The sequence below is a fragment of the Rhinatrema bivittatum genome, chromosome 17 (assembly GCF_901001135.1).
Source record: "Rhinatrema bivittatum chromosome 17, aRhiBiv1.1, whole genome shotgun sequence".
NCBI classification, from domain to species: domain Eukaryota; kingdom Metazoa; phylum Chordata; class Amphibia; order Gymnophiona; family Rhinatrematidae; genus Rhinatrema; species Rhinatrema bivittatum.
Window position 1 is genome coordinate 44121837 of NC_042631.1, and position 21202 is coordinate 44143038.

Sequence of the window (21202 nt, forward strand, 5' to 3'; positions counted from 1 at the left end):
CTTGTCCCGTAAATATCCAAATCAACTGCCTGACAGGCAGTGCTATCAACCAATATGTGTGTGTGACTGCTAAAATTCTACCCTCCCGACATTGCAATGTTTCGGCAGCACAGCTCGCCTGCTTCAGGGGATTCCTCCTGATAAGAGAATATGAAATACCATTTTCATTAGTACACTATTCACATTTACTGGTATTTTTTGCAAACATTGTACTGTTAAACATAGAACACACATCTCTTTACTATCCATTGCCAGTTTTTTAGCGCAAAACTTACAGCACACATGCGGTCAATATATATTCACCACCACTCCCTTATTTTTAAACCTCCCCCTATCTTCAACAATTTTACTGTCTCCATTTCAATAAGATTCCTTTCAAACATTATTAGACATAAGATGCTCAACACAACGGTACTTACTCGTTTTACTGACCATTACCGGTTCCTTCCCCACAGCACAAAACTTTCAGCGCGAACTCTCAGTATATACTGACCATTACTTCCTGGTTTTTAAACCTCCCCCTGTCTTCAGTATCTCACCAATCAGAGAAAAACTTTCAAGTTCCAGCCAATCTCTTGTGTTCAGAGTGCATTAGCATTTTGAAGAGCTTTTCTAAAACATTCTTATGTTTAAAGTTACCTCCTACCCTTAATTCTAAAACATTTCAATGTTTGTAGTTCCCTCCTGCACTTAATTCTCAAATAATCAAAAGAGCCTACTACCAGAGCCTACTACCAGCATCAAAAAGCACTAGTACATCCTACAGGTCCACCAGGTATTTGCTGAACGGCCGTGGGTGGCGTTCACAAGAGGCAACAACATTAAGGACCGAGTAGTTCATTCTATGTTTAAAACATTTCAAGTACAGGAGAGTATAACATTGGGTCATTTCCCATGTGGTGCATGCACCGTGTGTGAGAATGCTTGTTCTAATATAAGCATTCCAATAGAGAAACTACGTTTTTATAAACCTCAGGCAAGGTCGACCTGTATCAGTCAAGGAGTGGTTTACGCTATATGGTGTCCCTGCGCATTGGTGTATATAGGGAAAACAGTAAGAAGCCTCAAAACACGTTTGATTGAGCACAGGAGTGCTTTAAAATTATGAGGTTAGAAGCACCAATGGTGTAACATTGCATCGAACAAAATCATTCTTTTAGTAGCATGAGATGTACAGTGCTAGAAGTGTTGAAGCAGGATATACGGGGAGGTGATTTCAATTTAAAATTACTACAACAAGAACAAAGGTGGATTTTTAAGTTGCGGACTATGGAGCCATCGGGCTTAAATAAGGAGTTAGACTGGTCAGTCTTTATGTAGGCAGTGAGTGCCCATACGAACTGGTAGCAGGCTCTTTTGATTATTTGAGAATTAAGGGCAGGAGGGAACTACAAACATTGAAATGTTTTAGAATTAAGGGTAGGAGGTAACTTTAAACATAAGAATGTTTTAGAAAAGCTCTTCAAAATGCTAATGCACTCTGAACACAAGAGATTGGCTGGAACTTGAAAGTTTTTCTCTGATTGGTGAGATACTGAAGACAGGGGGAGGTTTAAAAACCAGGAAGTAATGGTCAGTATATACTGAGCGTTTGCGCTGACAGTTTTGTGCTGTGGGGAAGGAACCGGTAATGGTCAGTAAAACGAGTAAGTACCGTTGTGTTGAGCATCTTATGTCTAATAATGTTTGAAAGGAATCTTATTGAAATGGAGACAGTAAAATTGTTGAAGATAGGGGGAGGTTTAAAAATAAGGGAGTGGTGGTGAATATATATTGACCGCATGTGTGCTGTAAGTTTTGCGCTAAAAAACTGGCAATGGATAGTAAAGATATGTGTTCTATGTTTAACAGTACAATGTTTGCAAAAAATACCAGTAAATGTGAATAGTGTACTAATGAAAATGGTATTTCATATTCTCTTATCAGGAGGAATCCCCTGAAGCAGGCGAGCTGTGCTGCCGAAACATTGCAATGTCGGGAGGGTAGAATTTTAGCAGTCACACACACATATTGGTTGATAGCACTGCCTGTCAGGCAGTTGATTTGGATATTTACGGGACAAGTTCACACAACGGTGCGGAGAGGTTGTCATGAATTTGGCAAGATAAGTAAAAAAAATTTAAAAAAAAAATTTTTAAACGATTAAAAAGTTAAAAATTGGCATATATAATAAAAAGAGTACATTAGTGAAATTCGTAAATGAAGTTACTATTCTAGTGCCATTGCCATCATGAAAGAGGTTGTAGCCCTATATAGGGCAAGAGCCTAAGCGATTGAGCACACAGTCTGATACCAATTTCTGAAGGTGAAAAATAAACAGATGAAATGTTGACATAATTAATCCTCACATATTGTGTATGTTTGATTGTATTGAGTGAGGACAGTAGCCCTTCAATTTTGTCATAATCCATTATTTGTAATATCTCTTCATCCTGCATATCTCTTCATTCTTGGTCTCATTCGCTTTGGAAACTGCAGTAGGTACAAAGTGCCTGCTGTCTTTGCAGATGCTTTTTCTGTGGGCAAAGGTCTGCTGGAAAATACCACATGAGCTGTAGATTTGGAAATCCTATATTTGTGCTTTGTATTTCTGTCCCATCCTGCGGAATGCCTCCCCTCAATCCAGTGTGAAGGTGAATATCTAGATACATCTGGAGAGCCTGAACCTTGGAAAGTGTTAACTTTTTACCCTTGCCCTACTCTCACTGTGGTGCCTGTTTCTGCAGAATACTATTTTGAGATGTATGAGCAAGGGAAACTTGTGGGTGGCAAGGAAAACAGACGTTATAAGCAATACTAATTGTTCCCTTTGGTTGGCATTGCAAAAAGCTATGCGGAGGACTTTAGTGCAGACCCTGACTGATGATTTATTTTTGACAAGACAGAAGTGGGAATACCAAAAGGGGAAGCAGATGCTGGTGTAGTTGATGTAAGGGATTGGGGAAATAAAATATATTCATCCAACACTTGATGGCATTTATAGTTCACTGTGAAGTTTTGTATCCCTACACAAGGGGAAATTGGAAAATATATGATAAAAATATAATCAAGAGGGATGTAAGGGTGGGAGTAAGTGAATAATGAGACATAGGAAAAATGTGTCCTGGCATCATGGAGCAAGGATTTATTACACACAAGATATTGTAAAAATCAGGTACATAAGGAGGTACAGAAAGCCTGAGAATTTGGGAGAAGGCTAGCATATTTGCTGAGGCATGTGTCTATGTTATTTTGTGGCACGCCTTACCTTCTTCCCAGGCTGAATGAATAAGAGAACTGATTTGGGATATTGCTTTTGTGCTTTTTAATAATACTTATAGCTGAGCACAAGATTATGATTATTATGCAAATTATACGTATAAAAGAAATGATTATAACTAACTTGTAGTAATTTTCATATTGTTACTAATAAAAGAATTATAAAAAATATTTCTGAATACCCCGTTATACTCTGAGGCCTTAATGGCCCCGATGACCTCCGTGTATGTACTGCAGTCTGAGCCCGTGCATCTCCCATCTTTTCTCAAGCGTACAGCCCTTGTGAGGCCACTTCGTCAGACTTGGAAGAAGGTGATGAGACTATTACAGATACCCGCCTTGTGTGCCTACTTTCTCCTGGTGTCGGGGAATACCGAGTTTACACCGGGCACACAATCCTTTAGCTTTAAGGTCTGGACATCCTGTGGTATCACCCGCTTGTGTCACTTGCTCACGCAAGATGGGATGATAATTTCTTTTAAAGAGTTCCAGGCAGTGTGCTGACTGGAGGTCACGCACACCTTCCCATACCTACAAATTGGACATTATATCCAGGCCATCTTGGACACCTATAAAGCCCCTTCAGTATAGCAAACTTTAGATCAGATGTTTCGTTTTGAGAAGTCTAAAGCCCCATCCCTGTCGATTTACTACCAATATATAAGGAAATGCTCTGAAGGAGACATATACTCCACCTTAGATTCCCTTTGGAATAGAGATGGCGACTTTATTGTAACTCAGAATATTTGAAAGGTCTGTTTTTGGCGCATAACCAGGATCTCAGTCAATATTTACTATAGAGAATTGCAATTTAATTTCTCAGCCAGGCGTATGTGTCACCTCAAGTAGCCTTTCATTTAACCATAGCCCAGTCAGCGGGTTTCACCCATTGTGGACATCTGATGGGCACCCTGTCTCCTGTATTTTGGTCCTGCCCTCCCATATTGCGCTTTTGGCGCCATGTGGCGGACTACCTGGCGGACTTATTGGATGTCACTTTCCCCGTGACACCGTTATGGCTGCTGTTTGGGTGTATATCCCTATTCGGATTCGAGATCCTGGTTCGCGCATGTTTCTGCGCAAAGCTTGTCTTGTGGGCAAAAACATAATTCTGTCAGTTTGGCGATCCTCTGAGGTCCCATCCTTTTGGGCTTGGAGAAACTGTCTACATGCAGTGATGTCACTGGAATGCCTGGCCTCTCACCACTTGCCACGCTATAGATGGAGCTTTCTTACTATCTGGCAGTCCTACCTTCAGTCACTCCCACATCGCATACGTAGCCTTGTACTCAATGATTAATCACTCGGTATTATAGATCGGAATTTATTGGATGGATTTATTGCCTTAATGGTTTGTAATACACCTACCTGTCTCCTGTGGGGTTTGTGGGTGGGAGGGGATGGGCATACTCTATTGATGTTGTTCGTATTACTAAGCGTTGAGGTCTGAGGAGGGTTCAGGAAACCACCTTTCTCAAGGTTGTACTGTTCACTGCTATTAAAATGAATAAAAAACGTTTAAACATAAAACATATATCTGAATACAAGTCTTTCTCTTCCTAAAATATATATATATATATATATATATATATGGTAAGAGAGAAAAGGAGACATTTGGGGGGAGGAAGGTTTAGCCTGATTAAAATTGGCTCTTTTTTCTCCTATAAAGGAGAACTGAAACAATCCCAAATTCCATAATTATAATTAGAACAAGTAGGGTAAAGTTCAGTCGGGCTAAACACTGGCTAAATGTGTGCACAATGTGGAAGCATGCACATACTTGTCGCTGGATAGAGGAGGATAAATGGCTTTCAGAATTGCCATCATAATGGGCGTGAGATTGGAAGCTGACTCTGCTCTCTGTTTCTTTGAGCTGTTTTCCTGAACTATGCTGTCTAAAAGGAAAGGGAAAATGCATGTTTCCCCCTCAGACTCTCAACCTTCTTCCTGGGCATCAGCTTTTGCCATCCCATGTGTCTGGACTGGCAGTGAATGTGGGGACAGTTAGCTCCATTGCAACTATAGGTGAAGGAGCACACATATTGCCCGGGGAGGTCACCATGCATCCCCCAGATTCTTGGCTTGCGCCGGCTTCAAGACTTGTCTTCCTACTGCAACCACTGGTGCCGAGAGATGACATGTAGCTGGCGCTTGTGTGTGTGTGTATGTGTGGGGCCAGTGAGTGGAGGTTCGGTATATCAATGGCCACTGCCTTCTTCGTCGTTTGAGGACACGGGAGGAGTTAGCCTCGCAGATTGCTTGGCTTCTTCTTCTGCCACTGAGAATCAAGAGGAGTCGATGAAATTTGCAGCTTTGATGTTGACTGGTGCTCCAGGCCCTGAGAGTCATGGGTTTCCTGATGAGTCTTCCTCTTTTCCTCCTAAACCGGCAGTTGTCACTCTGGAAGCAATTTGGGACCTGATGGTAGGCTTTTGTCACCCTTTGAAAGGCTGTAACACAAAAATGTGTCGTCTTTTGAACAAAGTCTACACCATGGTGAATTAAAATCCAAGATTTTTGCTACAGAGGTTGTTATTGAGAATATCTGACTGTGGTGAAGAATCAGAGTAATTTCTCTCAAAGACTGGAGTTTGAGAATCATATCAGGCATTTGGATCTACGGTTTTTGAATTTCCTTAAAGTGGTGGGGGAGAAATTTTCCCTTACCTTGAAGAAATATTTTCTTGAAATTTTTCACTTTGATTCTGATAGTTTCTTCTATTAATAAAGTGGTTTTTCCTTCCTTTTGATAACAAAGTGAGAACTTCTTAAGCTCAGCTTGCTCAAGTGCCTAATGTTCTAAAAAATTTCACTGATTTCCTTAAGGACTTTAATGCCTTGATTATTGAACGCTCCACTCTTCTTGTTTCCTTTATTTCAGAGCAGGAAGTAAGTGAGGTGATGAAAAGATATTTTAGGAATATCTCCTCTTTATTTCACGATCAGATGATTCATATTTTTCTTGCTCCACACAAGAGAGGCAGAAAGATTTCCTAGTTCTAAGGTCCCAGGCTGTATTTTTAGGATATTCTTTTTTTTTTCTTAGATATTCCTGAAAGTGCGTAATTAGATATCATAACGATTGTTTTGTGTTTTTGCTTCTGGAACAACTTAAGTCTGTTATTAATTCCAGGAGTGCTTTATCTTTATCTCCTGGTAATTAACAGGTCTACATTTTGATCCTCTAGCTGTATCAGTGCTTGAAGTACATGCTAAGCTAATGTCTAATATTTTTTCTTTTATCTTCTATATTTTCTGCCTCTTCAAACATGTTTCTTTATGAGATGATTTTGTATTGGATGTAATTATTTGTGACTTTGTATTTTCTTTGTTTTGTTTTTTTTTATTTGTGTAACTAATCAGAGTATATTCCTTCTTCAAATTGATGAAATTGATAAATAGAAAGTTAAAGACGTGACACGGTGAGCAGGGAAAGATGCAATTCTTGTGGCTCTAGGTGCCTTCCCTCTAAATCCTCTACCATCCAGATCGCAGGATATTAGTTTTATTTACAAAACTACATCAGAGGTGATCCTGACCTATTTCAGCCGGGGGCATGTCCACCCAATTGACAAAGAAGGACAAGGAAAAACCAGCTATTGTGGAAAGGAAAATGGCTGCATTTCATGATTCTTCTACGGCGGTAGGGCTTAGTGAAACTGCTGTGGCCAAACTAACAGCAGCAGAAGTAGCTGATCTCTCGCCCAGATTTGATTTGTTTCTGCAAATTCTGGACAATAAAGGCTCTATTTTGGACATTAACACATGACTGGATACTTTCGAGGGGCGAGTGAGCCTAAATGAAGATGACACATTGGCTTTGACTGCTAAGATCGACAAACTAGAGAAATTGGTCGGAGCCCAAGCAGATAAAATAGATGATCTAGAGAATTGGTCAAGACACTCTAACTTACAGTTTGTGGGATTCCTCGACAATATCTCAGATGGTAAGCTACACGAAATTTTGGAACAATAGCTGCCATCGGAGTTGGGCCTAACTGAGATTCAGGACCATATCAGAATTGAGAAAGTGTATCGCTTAGGCTTTGTAGCTACAAATAGAGCAAAACTGAGTGAAAAAGAATTTTCTCTGATTAGATTTAAATGTGTTACTTGCTAACATCATGGAGTGCCTCCTATCCTTCTATTATCTGAAAGAGTAAATAACAGATTCACATTTACTTGTTCTAGAACTTTCATGATTTAAAGACCTCTATCATATCCCCTCTCAGCCATCTCTTCTCCAAGCTGAACAGCCCTTACCTCTTTAGCCTTTCCTCATAGGGGAGCTGTTCCATACCCTTTATCATTTTGGTCGCCCTTCTTTGTACCTTCTCCAGTGCAACTACATCTCCTTTTTTCCTGCAGAGCTCCCATATATCTAGGGACAGAGCCCACATAATTGACTCAAACCAAAAGAACGCTCTAACATCCAGATCTTCCACACCTCAATCTAGTGCTTTGCCTGTTGAACGCTCAGCAAATGCTCATTTCCTTCGCTTAGAGCGATCAAAAATATTTTATTTCCAACTAGAAAGTTATCTACCAGAAAGAGCTGTACCTTCAAATGGATACAATATTCCTAGGGACCTTTATTTGTAGTTATTGTTCTTTATGTAACCCGGGCACTTTTCCGGGTTACAGATAAGCCTGAGAGTATACATATTAGTGCAGTAAGGGATAATTAGGAGGAGGATCCATTCATGGGCAACCCCCTCCCATTGAGGGTGCTATAATGGATATCCCCTGCAGAAGGTTTTATAGCAGAGCTCCACAAAGGGCTCTAGGGGCAATCTTAGTTGAAGATTTGAGAGGAAGTTTGGAGATTTTCTTGAGTTACATTTTGGGCCTACCTGGAGCCTTGGAAGCCATCCGAGATCCTCGGCTGTTCTATTCACTCAACGTGCAGAGTGGTTATCCAGGAACTAATTTGGCTTTTTGGACTTTTGCTTGGAAGGAGACTATGCTGAACACTTGGGCCCTTCCAGGATGCAGGGACTGGGGAACCCTGTGCTCTAGATGCCCAGGGATAAGGAAGACCTGCCTGTCTCCCACTGCAAGGGAGATTTGGTGTTATTTACTTTTTGGGGAACTGAAGAAGTTTATTTTCAAGAACTGGGAGGAAGTGTTTTTCTGCCACTCTTCCTACCCATCAGTGGACCTGTGAAACCTGCAATTCCATCAAGGATACCTTCTACCAGGAATCCCATCAAGATCCAGGATATCTAACTTTGAGTAAGAAATAATTTTTAATAAGAGAGGACACCCAACAAAACTTTAGACGGAAAGAGAAATTCACTCTCTGTGCAGAGAGAGATTTTTGCCATCTGGGAAGGGTTTCCTACCACTGAAGGGGCCTGTACCAATCTGCTCAACCTAATCCAGGAGGGAGTTTGCATTCCCAGCCTTGTTAAGAGACTCTTGCACAAATAGAGAACATACAATTATAAAATTGAGCAAGAGAAAGGGAAAGAACTGTGGAGCTGGAGATTCATAATTATTGTGCCAGTAATTCAGAACTGTTTGCAGTAAAGTATTATTTTTGAACACTAACCCAGTGGTCTCTGCATCTTCTTTGGCACCCAGCACATGGTGTCTAGGAATTCATCTCACCCAGGGAATTCAGGAGAGGAAGTCAGTCACCCTACTCTGGCACCTGAGAGGATGCCTTTCTTCCCCCAGTCGAAAGAGTGTACACCTTGGGAAGTAAGGGAGACAGAAGAGCTAGCCAGGGTCCCTGCCCCGAAGAGTTATAAATTATTTTATGGCCTCACCTGTGCAGGACTTGCACACTGGGGTGGGGATTAGATTTATTTTTCCTGGGAATTTATCAGGGTTTATTATAACCAGAACAAAAACAAGAGAAAATCAGTTGAAAAAAAATGACTCATTAGTTTTCCAAGTAAATATCAGAAATTATTTTGATGGACAAAAGCCATGACAAAACAATATTAAGCAGATTCTCCCGCCCACCTGCTGAGTAACATCCCCATCTGTCTCCCTAGTCCCTGCCTCCCCCCCATAACCCCAGTGCAACCCCATTCCTCCTTACTAGTGGTGGCTCCAGGCTTCTTCCCTCTCCGTCGGTAGCATGCTTACTGAGGCTCCCAAACTCTGCAGCACTGCACTTCTGTTTTAATGCAAGGCCGGGGAACATGCTGGAAAATGCTTTTGGAAGACAGGGCCTGCTTCAAATGTATTTGCAACATCAGACAGCAGGTATTTTGGTTGCTTGGGAGGTGAAGAGGTGGGACTTGACACATGGCATGGGTGGCACCGGAAGATGAGCGCTTTCACTGCTGGAGGGATGGAGCTTGAAACCCAGCATGCTCTCTGGCCCCCACTGGCTTTCACCATTGGCTGCATCTGCAGGTCTGGAGCAGCTTTTTAATCAGCCTAAAATTAGGGTGAATATCGGTTTAAACTGAAAACGAAGGTCCCTAAATATTCTGAATGTGGTTACCTAATTTCCTTCAAAGTGCCGACCTTTTTTCTTTTCCATTCTTCCAACACAGTTGTTTTACCAGGTTCAACTGTACTTACAATTAGTCTTTACTCAGAAAGATATAATTTACACACACATTCTAATTTAACAGTGAACAACTTCTGACAGAGTCATAATAGAAACAATGCAAATTTCTGTCAAATTTGTTTTCATTTAATTTTTGGTCATTTGCCTTCAAATCAAAACACTCCTCAATCCAATACAAGCATCATAGACTCCCTGCGAGCTCTACTTCTCTATTTTCTCTATACCTATCCTGGAACTATTATCACAGATCTTAAGTAAGCTTAGGCTGAAGAGGAAAGCCAGGAGAGATTAGTGCAATAGTTAAATATCTAAGCTTTGTTACAGTGTAGAAAGAAGAGCATATCCAAGGCCCACATTTACAGCTGGAAAATAAACTTACATAGAACTGCCGGAGGTCTGAGAATTTAACACTAGATAGTGTTATTGATACTCCTTTAGACCAGCTCACTTGACCAATGGCTTGGACATTTAGTCTTGGAAGGCTTTATCACATTTTTATTTTATTTCTTTGCTTGTTGACTGGGAAAGGAGCTGTGACTTGATACAAGTCCTATTTTTAGCCATCTTTCAATATGAGCGGCATGCATGAATGCATTCAATCTCTGATGGGCATGTAGCTCTTTAATGCATTTAGCTTGTAACCAAATGCAATGCAGCTCTAACCCCTAGGTTGAAAGTGTGACAGCAGTAGTGAAAATTTCTCATTTCAAGCCACTTGCTTTTGGAAGTGAGATAAGTACTCCTCTGACAAACTCTTCATGTTTTATCCTTTTTGTTTTATCCTTGAGAGCAATGAAAATACTTCCTACCATCGGGCCTCCTATGTGAAGACTTGGGGTCAAAAGTTCAAGATTTTTCATGATTGTACTAAGCAGTGCATGTTATATAATGTGCCCTGGCAAACTTACATGTGATAAAAGGCAACCTAGAGGATCTCTTCCTTTTTGGGAGTGTGGATCCCTTTTCAACCTCCAGGATGGACTGGTAGAAAGAGAGAACAAGAGACTGGCAAGAATGAGATTGCTGGATGAAAAGAGTGAGAGGCTAGTAGAGATGGACTGGTAGAGGGAGAGAAAGGTAGACTGTTGGAAATGTACAGAGAGAGAGAGACAAACTAGGTGGAAATGGCCTGGTGGAGGGAGATGGAGAGAAGGACTGGTGGAGGGAGAGAAAGAGATTGGTGGTGATGGACTGGTAGAGAGGGAGAGAGATTGATGGGATGGACTGATAGCAATGGACTGGTGAAGGGGGGAGAGAGAGAGAGAGACTGGTGGGAATGGACTAATGGAGGCAGAGAGAGCAACTGGCAGGAATGAACTGGTGGAAAAAGAGAGTGACTGGGCTGGACTGATGGGGGGAGAGAGAGAGAGAGACGTAGGATGGATAGGTGGGGGAGAGAGGGAATCTGGTTGGGTTGGACTTTGGAGCAGAGAGTTCATCTGCGCCACCAAGGACCGACAACGTGCTGGGAGAGGGCGTACATCTTAGTCTAATGGCCAGGTATCAGAAAAGATATCCAAGAGGATAGTATACACTGCAGGTTCTTCAAGAAGGAAGCTTTCATAATAAACTGCCTATCAGACCTTCCCTGGCAGCAGAATTGTGTGAATTTTCTGGAAAAATAATTTCTAATAGTATTTTACTACTAATTTCACTGGATTGAAATACTATAGCTGTCTACAACCACTAGTACTGCTGTTTTATGCAAACTGGAGTATCTTTGCTAGGTTTGTCCTGTCTCAGTCCTTACCAACACACAATGGCCTATAGTTTACCTCCCTTTTTCTCAATGAATTTGCACCTGTAAGTGATGTTAAGTGCATAAGCACAAGATCATATTATTCATTAACAAATGAGATGTTTTAGCAGATAGTCCAAATTGTTAAAATAACAGTAAAACACAAATAATCTTGGATGCCTGTGATTAAGTTCCCAATAATCTGCAACCACACCTACCAGAGGAAGCTCAGCAAGGCTGTTAGAAGGTTCATTGGCTTCTTTCCATGCTACCTTCTTTACTAAGTCTATTGACACCTGTATGGCAAAATCTACAAATTTAGAAGTATGCTGAACAAACTAAATAAGCATATAAAAAGTTTTAGAACCAGCACTACTCTGCTTATCTTTCCCACTCTTGCATACATGTGACCAGGAAGGGAGTGGGGGGAGGAGGGTACAGCTGGACACAGACAAAGCATGGAAACCATATATGTGTGGTAAAAACATTGCACAGAGAGCATGAACACATTCTATCAGAAGAAACTGGAGATACCCCCAAATAAATCCACAGGGACTGCAACGGCGTCACTTAGATCAGTGACAAGTGGGTTTAGATACAACACCCAGACAGAAACACAATTCTGGTGGAGACCACTAACACCTTCACCCTCAAGTGAAAGTACCAATGGACGTTGAATTGCTCCATGATCCGGCTGTAGATATGCTGTTGATCAGGACTTATAGCACAGAATAACTTTCACACTGTCCTTACCACAGGTATGCATGGCAGTGTGCCAAGGCATTAGGGTTTATACCCAAATGTAGAAAAAGGGGAATGTGAAACTAACAATTGTGGAAACAATATCTGTTTTCAGCAATGTATGGGACATAATAAGAGGCGGTGGGGGTGATGTAGTGTGCGATTGCTCACGTTGCGGTGCTCTAATGAAGTTGTTATTGTTGAAGTCCCTGGGGACTGTACTGTACATAGTTTCCATTTAAACAGGTAGTTGTCTTACAGCAGGCTGCATCTTTCTGAGTTCTTGATCAGGCCTGAGCACAAACCGGCCTAATCCTGACAAATAGATGCTGCCAGTTTTGAAAAAAATTATTGGTATAAGCCGAGAGTCCTACCTAAATTATGGGATGAACTTCAAATCATTGTAGCAGACTAGCAGATCAGACAGAGAAATAATATTGATTTTTATAACTTTTTAATGAAAGTCAGTATTACTTTTCAGTTATACATATTTGCTTTATAGTTTTCTCTGTCTTGTCTGTTACTCAGCTGTAGCAATTGATGTCCATTCCATAGTTTAGATTAGGCCCCATATATCTTTGACAGTATAAACGCATGGCAAGAACTGCTGGAAGATTTTCCTGGCTATTCGGGATTGTTTTTAGGGGCAGGGCAGTGCTGGTGAAAGGGTGTCCAGCTGCCCAAGGCGGTGATGTCATCACGTGATCTCTCTTTCGCTCTCTCTCATCGCACAGGACAAATGACCCCAACCAGGTACTCTGCTGCCCCATCCACTTCCGGCACCCTAGGCCACGGCCTACCCTTGCCTAATACTTCTGCCGGTTCTGGGGCAGGAGAGAGGAAAACGTCATCTAATCACATTAAAAAGCACTGAGTCTGCTCTGCATTATGTTTTTTTCTAGGTAATGATCAAATGAAAACATTTTTTCAACAATGAGAGACACATTAAGGCTGAGAAGGTTGTTTCTTCTGATATTTTTGATTGAACAATCATTTAAGGAATAACACAGCTTATGTAACTTTATAGCTGATTTTTTTTTTTTTTTTTTAACGTTTTTAGGGGTTTTACCTGGAGTACCAGTCCAGCTATTAAGAATATATTGAAATCTGGTTGTTAGATCTAAAGAAACCCTTTTAAAAAAGTGCTAAAGCACAGGTGTCTATGTCATTTAAATCATTCTGAGATATTTTCAGAATGAAAAATTTTCTAAAAATATTTAAGTTCATTGTTTTATGCAATGAAATGTCAGATTGCCTCTTCTTTTCCAAAGCGTGAAACATCAGGCAATGTTAGGATTTCTCAAGGCTTTTCCCATGGCTTACGTCCTATGTAAATATTTTCCTTCAGCAAAACTAGGTCTGAAACACCCCATTTGTAATCCTCTTCCCTAGAATTACTTATACATTAGGAAGTTGTAAAAAATTGATACCTAGAGAATACAAGTGGTTTTCAAATCCAGTCCCTGAGATTTGACCTGGATTGCAAGATATTCACAATGAATAGTCTTGGCTACATTTGCATACATTTTATCCAAGCCAAATGAATTTCGGTTTCTATCATATTGTCCCCTTTCCTTCTTTCCTCAAAAGGTACTCACTGGAGGAAAGAAGGGAAAGAGGATTTCTCAAGGGATGGAATAAACGACTGCTTCATGGAGTAATTGGTTCAGGAAGCTACAAGTGAGGGAGCTATTTTAGATCTAATTCTTAGTGGAACGCAGGATTTGGTGAGAGAGGTAATGGTAGTTGGACCACTTGGCAATAGTGATCATAACATGATCAAATTTGAACTAATGACTGGAAAGGGGACAATAAGTAAATCTACAGCTCTAACACTAAATTTTCAAAAGGGAAACTTTGATAAAATGAGGAAAATAGTTAGAAAAAAACTGAAAGGTGCAGCTGCAAAGGTTAAGTGTTCAACAGGCATGGACATTGTTTAAAAATACAATCCTAAATGTGCAGTCCAGTTGTATTCCACGCATTAAGAAAGGTGGAAGGAAGGCAAAACGATGGTTAAAAGGTGAAGTGAAAGAGGCTATTTTAGCCAAAAAAATCCTTCCAAAACTGGAAGAAGGATCCATCTGAAGAAAATAGGAAAAAGCATAAGCACTGTCAAGTTAAGTGTAAAACATTGGTAAGACAGGCGACGAGAGAATTTGAAAAGTTGGCCGTAGAGGCAAAAACTCATAACAACATATTTATATATCTGAAGCAAGAAACCTGTGAGGGAGTCAGTTGGACCGTTAGATGACCGAGGGGTTAAAGGGACTCTTAGGGAAGATTTTATTCATTTATTTCTATGTTTCTATTTATTTATTAAGATTCTGCTTTTGGGCACTTCAAAGTGTACATCAAAGTGGATTACATTCAGGTACTGGAGGTATTTCCCTATCCCCATAGGGCTTACAATCTAATTTTGTACCTGAGGCAATGGAGGGTAAAGTGACTTGCCCATGATCACAAGGAGTGACAGCAGGATTTGCACCCTGGTTTTCCTCAGTCGTAGCCTGCTGCTCTAACCGCTAGGATACTCCTCCACCCACTCCCCTAGCTTAACCCCAGCATACTCTGACCTCCATCGTCCCACCACTCCCTCCATCCTCCTCACTGCCCCAGTACTTTCTGTTCCCTCTTTCCTAGCCTGAACCCAGCACACTCTGTCACCTCTCTAGTTCAACCCCAGTACGCTGGCCCCTTTCCTAGACCAATGTACCCCCTCCCGCCTAAACCCCAGCACACTCTGCCCTACTTTCCCCAACTCAACCTCACCAAAATGACACCCATCACCGGCCATTCCTCCCTCACAGGCCCAGCCCTAGTGCTTTCTGCCCCACTCTCAGCCTGACCATAGCATGTTCTGACCCCACCCTCCCCAGCCTGACCCCCAGTACATTACAACACATCCCCCACAGTTGAACCCCACCGACCCTCTTCACCAGCCAGACCCCACAGCAGTGGACCAGCCCTAGCATACCCTGGCCCCTACAGCTTCCCAGCCCAACCCCAGAGGACTCTACACCCCCTCTTCGGCTCAATCCAGGCATACTTTGCCCCCCCCCCCCCCCTCCCGTCACCAACCTGAACCCAATGCTCCTTGTCCCTCTCCCCAGTCTCCTTATCCCTCTCCCCAGTCCCCATAACACAAGCTCCCCTCCTTCCATTAGCTCACATAAAATCAAGTGGACAAAAAGTCACCCCCCCCCCCCCAAAAAAAAAATCCAGATTGATAAAAAGTAAAATAAAGTAAACATACTTTTACTTTTTGTCATTCTGGATTTTTTTGGTAGGTAGGGCCCAATCTCATGGCCCAACGCACAGGCTCCCCTGACCACCCACCACCCCACGTTTACCCCTTCCTGATGCCATGGCACTTCTGAGGGCAGGAGGAATTCCTAGTTGCTTCTGCTTGACTGCCTGGGATTCCAAAATGGTTGCCAGGGAACCTGAGGCTGGCGCTATTTTGTTGTATGGCAGAATAATGCAGCACAACATAATGGCTCTGGCCTCAGATTGACTGGTGGCCATTTTAGAATCCCAGAGCATCTGGGCAGGAATGACTGGGATTAGCTTCTGTCTCCGGATCCATGACTGGGTAAGAGCTGGAGTGGGGGGAGAGGTAGGGGATTCCTGGAGCCATGATGGGGTAAGGACTGGGGTGGAGGAAAAATTGGGTCCTGGAGAACTGGTGAGGTCATTGTTTGTGGTTTCATGGGAAGAGATGGAAGCAGGACCCGGATGTTTTTGGCTGGTGGGGTCTGGCTGTTGGGGAATGCATGCACACCCTTCCAGCCACTGATAGACAAAATCCGCCTAAGTGCATTATTTATGTGGACATTTAGAGCTATGGGAGGATAAACTCAGAATTATTTTTCGGAGCTGCCAGTGCATGCACTGCCATATAGTCTAACAAAGTCTTATTTTAACTGGCAATAGTTTTTATTCTTTTGACTAGAAAGAGAGTTCTGTTTTTCTATTTTCGTGCTGCCTCCTCTGAGGGATCTGTAGTAGCTATAATGGGCCTATTTGATAGAGGGATTTGGAAGAAAATGTTCGAGACAAATCATCCGAAGTCTTCAGGCTGCACAAGCTGCCCACCCTAGATCTCTTGGGCTGCCCTGCATTAAGCGGCTGCCAGCCCTGGAGAATGGCCATGCCGCAGTTATTTTGTCATCTGTCAGAGTAATTATTGCTGACTGTAATCTTTGCCAGTTTTAAGAACCCTTTTTTTTTTTAAAAAGTGCTTATCATCCCACAGGCCTGGTCCAAATTCTCCTCTTCCTTGGGTACGAGCTTGTGTTCAGATGTTGGATCCTGAATCCAAGTGGAGAAGTAAAATTCTTTTGGGGCTTAATTTCTACGGAATGGACTACTCAGCACTGGGAGCCTCTGGAGAGCCTATCCTTGGGGACAGGTAAGGTTATGTCAACACTGCAGGTGGGAGGGGCAATGGGGAAAAAAAACCCAGCACATATTTTAATATGTCATGTAACAACGAAAGTTACTTCTTCAGAGGATACTTGGGAATATGTCTGCTCCTACCTATAACTTACAATTTGTAGAAACAAAAGATGATAGTGAATTCTAGCATTAATTGTGGTGACTATTAAAATTCAGTTAGCAGCCCTTCTCTCACAGGCGGAGATAAAATGCACACAAATGTTATTTTGTTTATCAGGCTGTGGAGTACTGGCCAGTGGAGTGCTCTGTACATTTCCATGACTGATGAGCTCTGTTGATATGTTGCCCTATTGGTGAATGTATGTATCTTAACAAGCTTTTGGAAATCTTAACCAACAGCACAAAGAATATCCCTTTTAGTCCTGAAGGTAGGGGACTGGAATACCCAACTCTAGTAATCTCCTTATTAATATAAAGATTACTGCAGTATATTTTAAAATAGTTTCTGAAATGTTTGGATGACTATTGGAATAAAATAACATTTATGCATATTTATGTATCAGTTTACAAAGAATATGAAATAAAAATAAAGCGTCCTTAGATTCTAGCTAAGTCTAGGCTTATATCTAAAAGGTGAAGAATGGTACAGAAATGTGAGGAGTAGCCTTCAGTGACATTGGTGCTATAGCACCACCTTTAGGAATAAGGCAGCAAATTTCAAACCCCTCAGGGAGCTTCCTTGATCTGCAAGCTAATTTTCAAAGCAAAACGCCCTGTGGAGTTTCCACTTGAAATTTCGGGCCAGCAATGTAGTACTTAATGTGCAGGAAATTCAATATGAGATTGTTGTTTGTACCTTCCTCAGTCGTGCTCTGCTCCATTTTTCTGCAGACATCTGTGCTTTATGAAACTTTTGGGTGCTGCGGAGAAGGCATTTTTCAGCCTGTGAGATGTACACAGGTAATGTCTTGGTCACCTAGACAAATTCCATTGGCAATCACCTTACCCATGAGTTGGCCAAGCACGTTGGCTTATTCAGACAGAGATATGTTACTGAATAGGATCTGTAGTGATTCTACCTGAAAACATTTTATCACAGTGAGGAAGAGATTCTGACCTCAGTCAGGCACAGCCTGGACAGGTCTAACAAGACTTACTCAGTTCTTTTTGCCTTCGCGTGGGAAGGGGTGGCCTAATGAATAGATCAATAGATTGAGCATCAGGAAAAACACAGTTCAAATCAAATCCCACTGTCCCCGCTGACACTCCTTATGACTTTGGGCAAGACACTTTATCTCCGTTAGCCCCAGGTACCCACTCAGGGGCTGATGCAGTAGCATGAGGGTTAAAACTGTGTACTGAAATTCAGTTCTCAGTTTTATAACACACAGATTAAAAATGTATTTAAATCCTGATGTAGTACGCTAATGGTATGCTAATGCATGAGACGTTAAAAAAGCTTGCTAAGTGGAAAATGTGTGCACAAAACCCGAGTTCAAATGTGCACTCAGCACAGACTGAATTTTAAACTCAGGGAAGAGGTGGAGTCTCTCAGCCATGATTTATATGCACAAAATGCTTTCAGCTCAGAAAGCATTCTTTGAGTGAATTTAAGGGTGAATTTTCAAAATTTTAAGTGTTTAAAAATTAGCATAGACACTCACGTATTCCATATTTTATAAAAGTAAACACTAAATGCCATTGAATTGTCCAAAGGATTTACCCACGTAAGTGCGCTTTATGCAGATAAATGGCTTTTGAAAATTGCCACAATAGTAGTTACATTTACTCGTGTAAATCCTTAATACAAAAAAAAGAGACAGTCCCTGCTCTATGGAGCTTTACAGCCTATTTGAGAAACTCAGACAAGATAAATAATTTCTAGTAATCCCTTAAATATTATACATACAGTTCAAGCTTCTCTTACCGATAAATGCTTTCACTCTAGCTCCTTATTACCTATCTTCTCTCTCCCTACATTCCTCCTCATGAACTCCTTTCATTCATCAAGTTCTTATCTGTGGTTTTCTCCTACAGTGCCAACACCACGCTTTCCACTTTGCTATGCTGTATGCCTGGAATAGTGTTCCTGAGTCCATGCGGGATGCTCTCTATCTGGCCATATTCAAATCCAAAAATAACCCCACCTTTTTAAAACTAATTTTAAATCCTAAGTACTTTTCTATAATAAATTCATTTCCCATGGATTCTTGTTTGGCACAGATGTCTGTACTAGATTGCAAGCTCCATGGAGCAGGGACTGTCTCTTATGTGTATAGCGCTGCAAATGTCTAGCAGAACTTTAGAAATAATAGTAGTAGTAGTATTATGCTTATTTAATTTTATTTTGTTTGGTTTTATTTTATATTGTATATGTATTGATGATTTATCATTTTAATTTTAAACTGCTGTGATTTTTTTTGTTTATGATTGGTGATATATCAAACCTTATTAACCTTAAACTTAAAAACTTAGTAGTAAAATATTTTAATATGAGAAGGCCAATATCTGTAAGAGTCTAGCTATAAAAACAATCCCATAAGTTGGGTTTTTAAGCAGGATTTGAATAAAGCCAGAGATGGAAGACGACACTCCAACTCAGGAAGGCCGTTCCAGGCAAACGGTGCCACAAGACAGCATGGCATCTGGAGTTAGCAATGGAAGAGAAGGGCACAGATAGCAGCTGCTTGCCCAGCAAAGAGAGGTCATGAGAAAGGACATAGGGTAAGATGAGAGCTAGTGTGGTGCAGTAGAATGATGCACTTAGAAGTAGTTTGAACTAAATTCCTAATGCTATCGACAATGCATCAATAAGATTTGAAAGCAGATTGTTCAGATCTTTATTAATCATGCTGTGGAGAGCACCATTGATTTTATTTTATGGCCCAGCAGTTTACTCTTGCTCATGAGCTGGAAGCATACAATCAGTCAGAACCTGCCCAACCATGAGCCTTTACATATGGCTACATTTTTCCCTATTTCCATTCCCTGCCTCTACTTCATCTCAAACCCCAGTCATTGCATCAAGAGTCCTACAGGGAGGGGCCGCAGATCACGTCTTTCCTTGGCCCCAGAATGTATGCAGCCTGAATCCCAACTGTAGATGGTAGTGTGTGATGGGTGAGATTCATTCCCTCCTATAACTATGAACTCTAAAGCCCCTGCTGGTCCAAAGAGCACAAAGCAGAAGCCAAATCCGGGAATCAAACGCTGGTCTCCCACATGGCAGTACTCAAAACTACCACAAGGCGCTCAGGCTAGCCCTCCTGCTTTTATTATCAATTAAATGCATCCTTGACGAGCTTTTGTGGTTCGTGAAATATAGTGCATATTAGAGTTCAATCTTAGAGGAGAATTTTAAATTCTAGAACACAGTTGTCATGTGCCTCCTTGGTTGCCACCTTCCCAAATTAAACACTCCTCCTCTCCTGTCACTCAGCATAGAACAGAGTAGCCATTCTTTGAAAGCTCTGGATTTCTTGATGTATTTGTTTTATTATGGAGCAGAAATAAATCTCAAATAGAGGTGTGTATGGTGTTGAAATGATAATATTGCCACTTCTCCCAATTACAGATAAACCTCTTTATATAACAGAATCCTCTGCGCCTTGTCAGCAGGCTATATTTGGCCTGATTAAAATGGAATCCTATCAGCATCTCCAGTGCACTCCTACCAGTTTGTTCACACTATGAGTGCTGGGATCTGCCTAGCTAGGACCTCTGCCACTGAAAAGTCAAGGCAGGCTCCTTTGCTGTGATTGCACAAATTGTAAGCTAATTTAGTGTCTGTCTAAAAGGTTTTGAAGTCTACTAGCATTTTACTTGGATTAAATATTGGTAAGACACTTGTATCGCCCACTCAAGTCAGTTTTATATGAGATATTGTTTGTTTGCCTTACTGACCTTGCTGTAAATTATGCTGTTGTCAAATACTGTAAGGTTACTTTACCTTTACTTAAGGCCACTTGTCACCAAGAATACCAGTCAGTTTTACTAAAATATTTATGAGCAGACTTCTTCAGTTAAACCTACTAGTTTCAACTTTCATTTGGCTATAACTTCTGTACCTTTAGGACAAGTGACCCTGGTTCACAAATTTCACACGTGTATTGTAGTTAGAATACATGTAGATTGGTAAATAATTTGTTCTAACCAACTGCTGATTTTATAAACCAGAGGTACAGCTCTCTGGGCCGCACCTGTTTAATAAGAGAACCAGGATGTTTCTAAAGACCAGAACTGTATGCCCAATAGCAATCTTAATTAACAACTCTGTGTGCGTGTCTTTGTGCATATTTCTTGGTAAGAAGTTTAATTAATTGTGAGAGATAAATTATACATTTTCAGTTGTCTGAACCAGCCATCATTCCAACTAAGCTCCGCCTCCAGACTGGGCTTTATGCTTTGGGCTTCATTCTGTAATTCTGTATTTTGGGTTTTTTTGTAGACATTTTATAAGTTAAAGATTCAGTAAGTTCATATTAATAAAGATGCCATCTCATGGTGGCTAAGAGAAAGAATCCCCACAGTGC

The 21202-nt window shown here is 41.2% G+C and overlaps 1 protein-coding gene across 1 annotated transcript in view; it reads left to right on the top strand.

Annotated features, from left to right (window-relative positions):
- Positions 1–21202, top strand: part of CHID1 (chitinase domain containing 1) — a 780048-nt gene that overhangs the window by 344242 nt on the left and 414604 nt on the right. The window contains exon 11 of the mRNA XM_029582484.1: positions 16528–16683. Coding sequence (XP_029438344.1) covers positions 16528–16683 — 156 coding nt within the window. The remainder of the gene's footprint in view (positions 1–16527; positions 16684–21202) is intronic.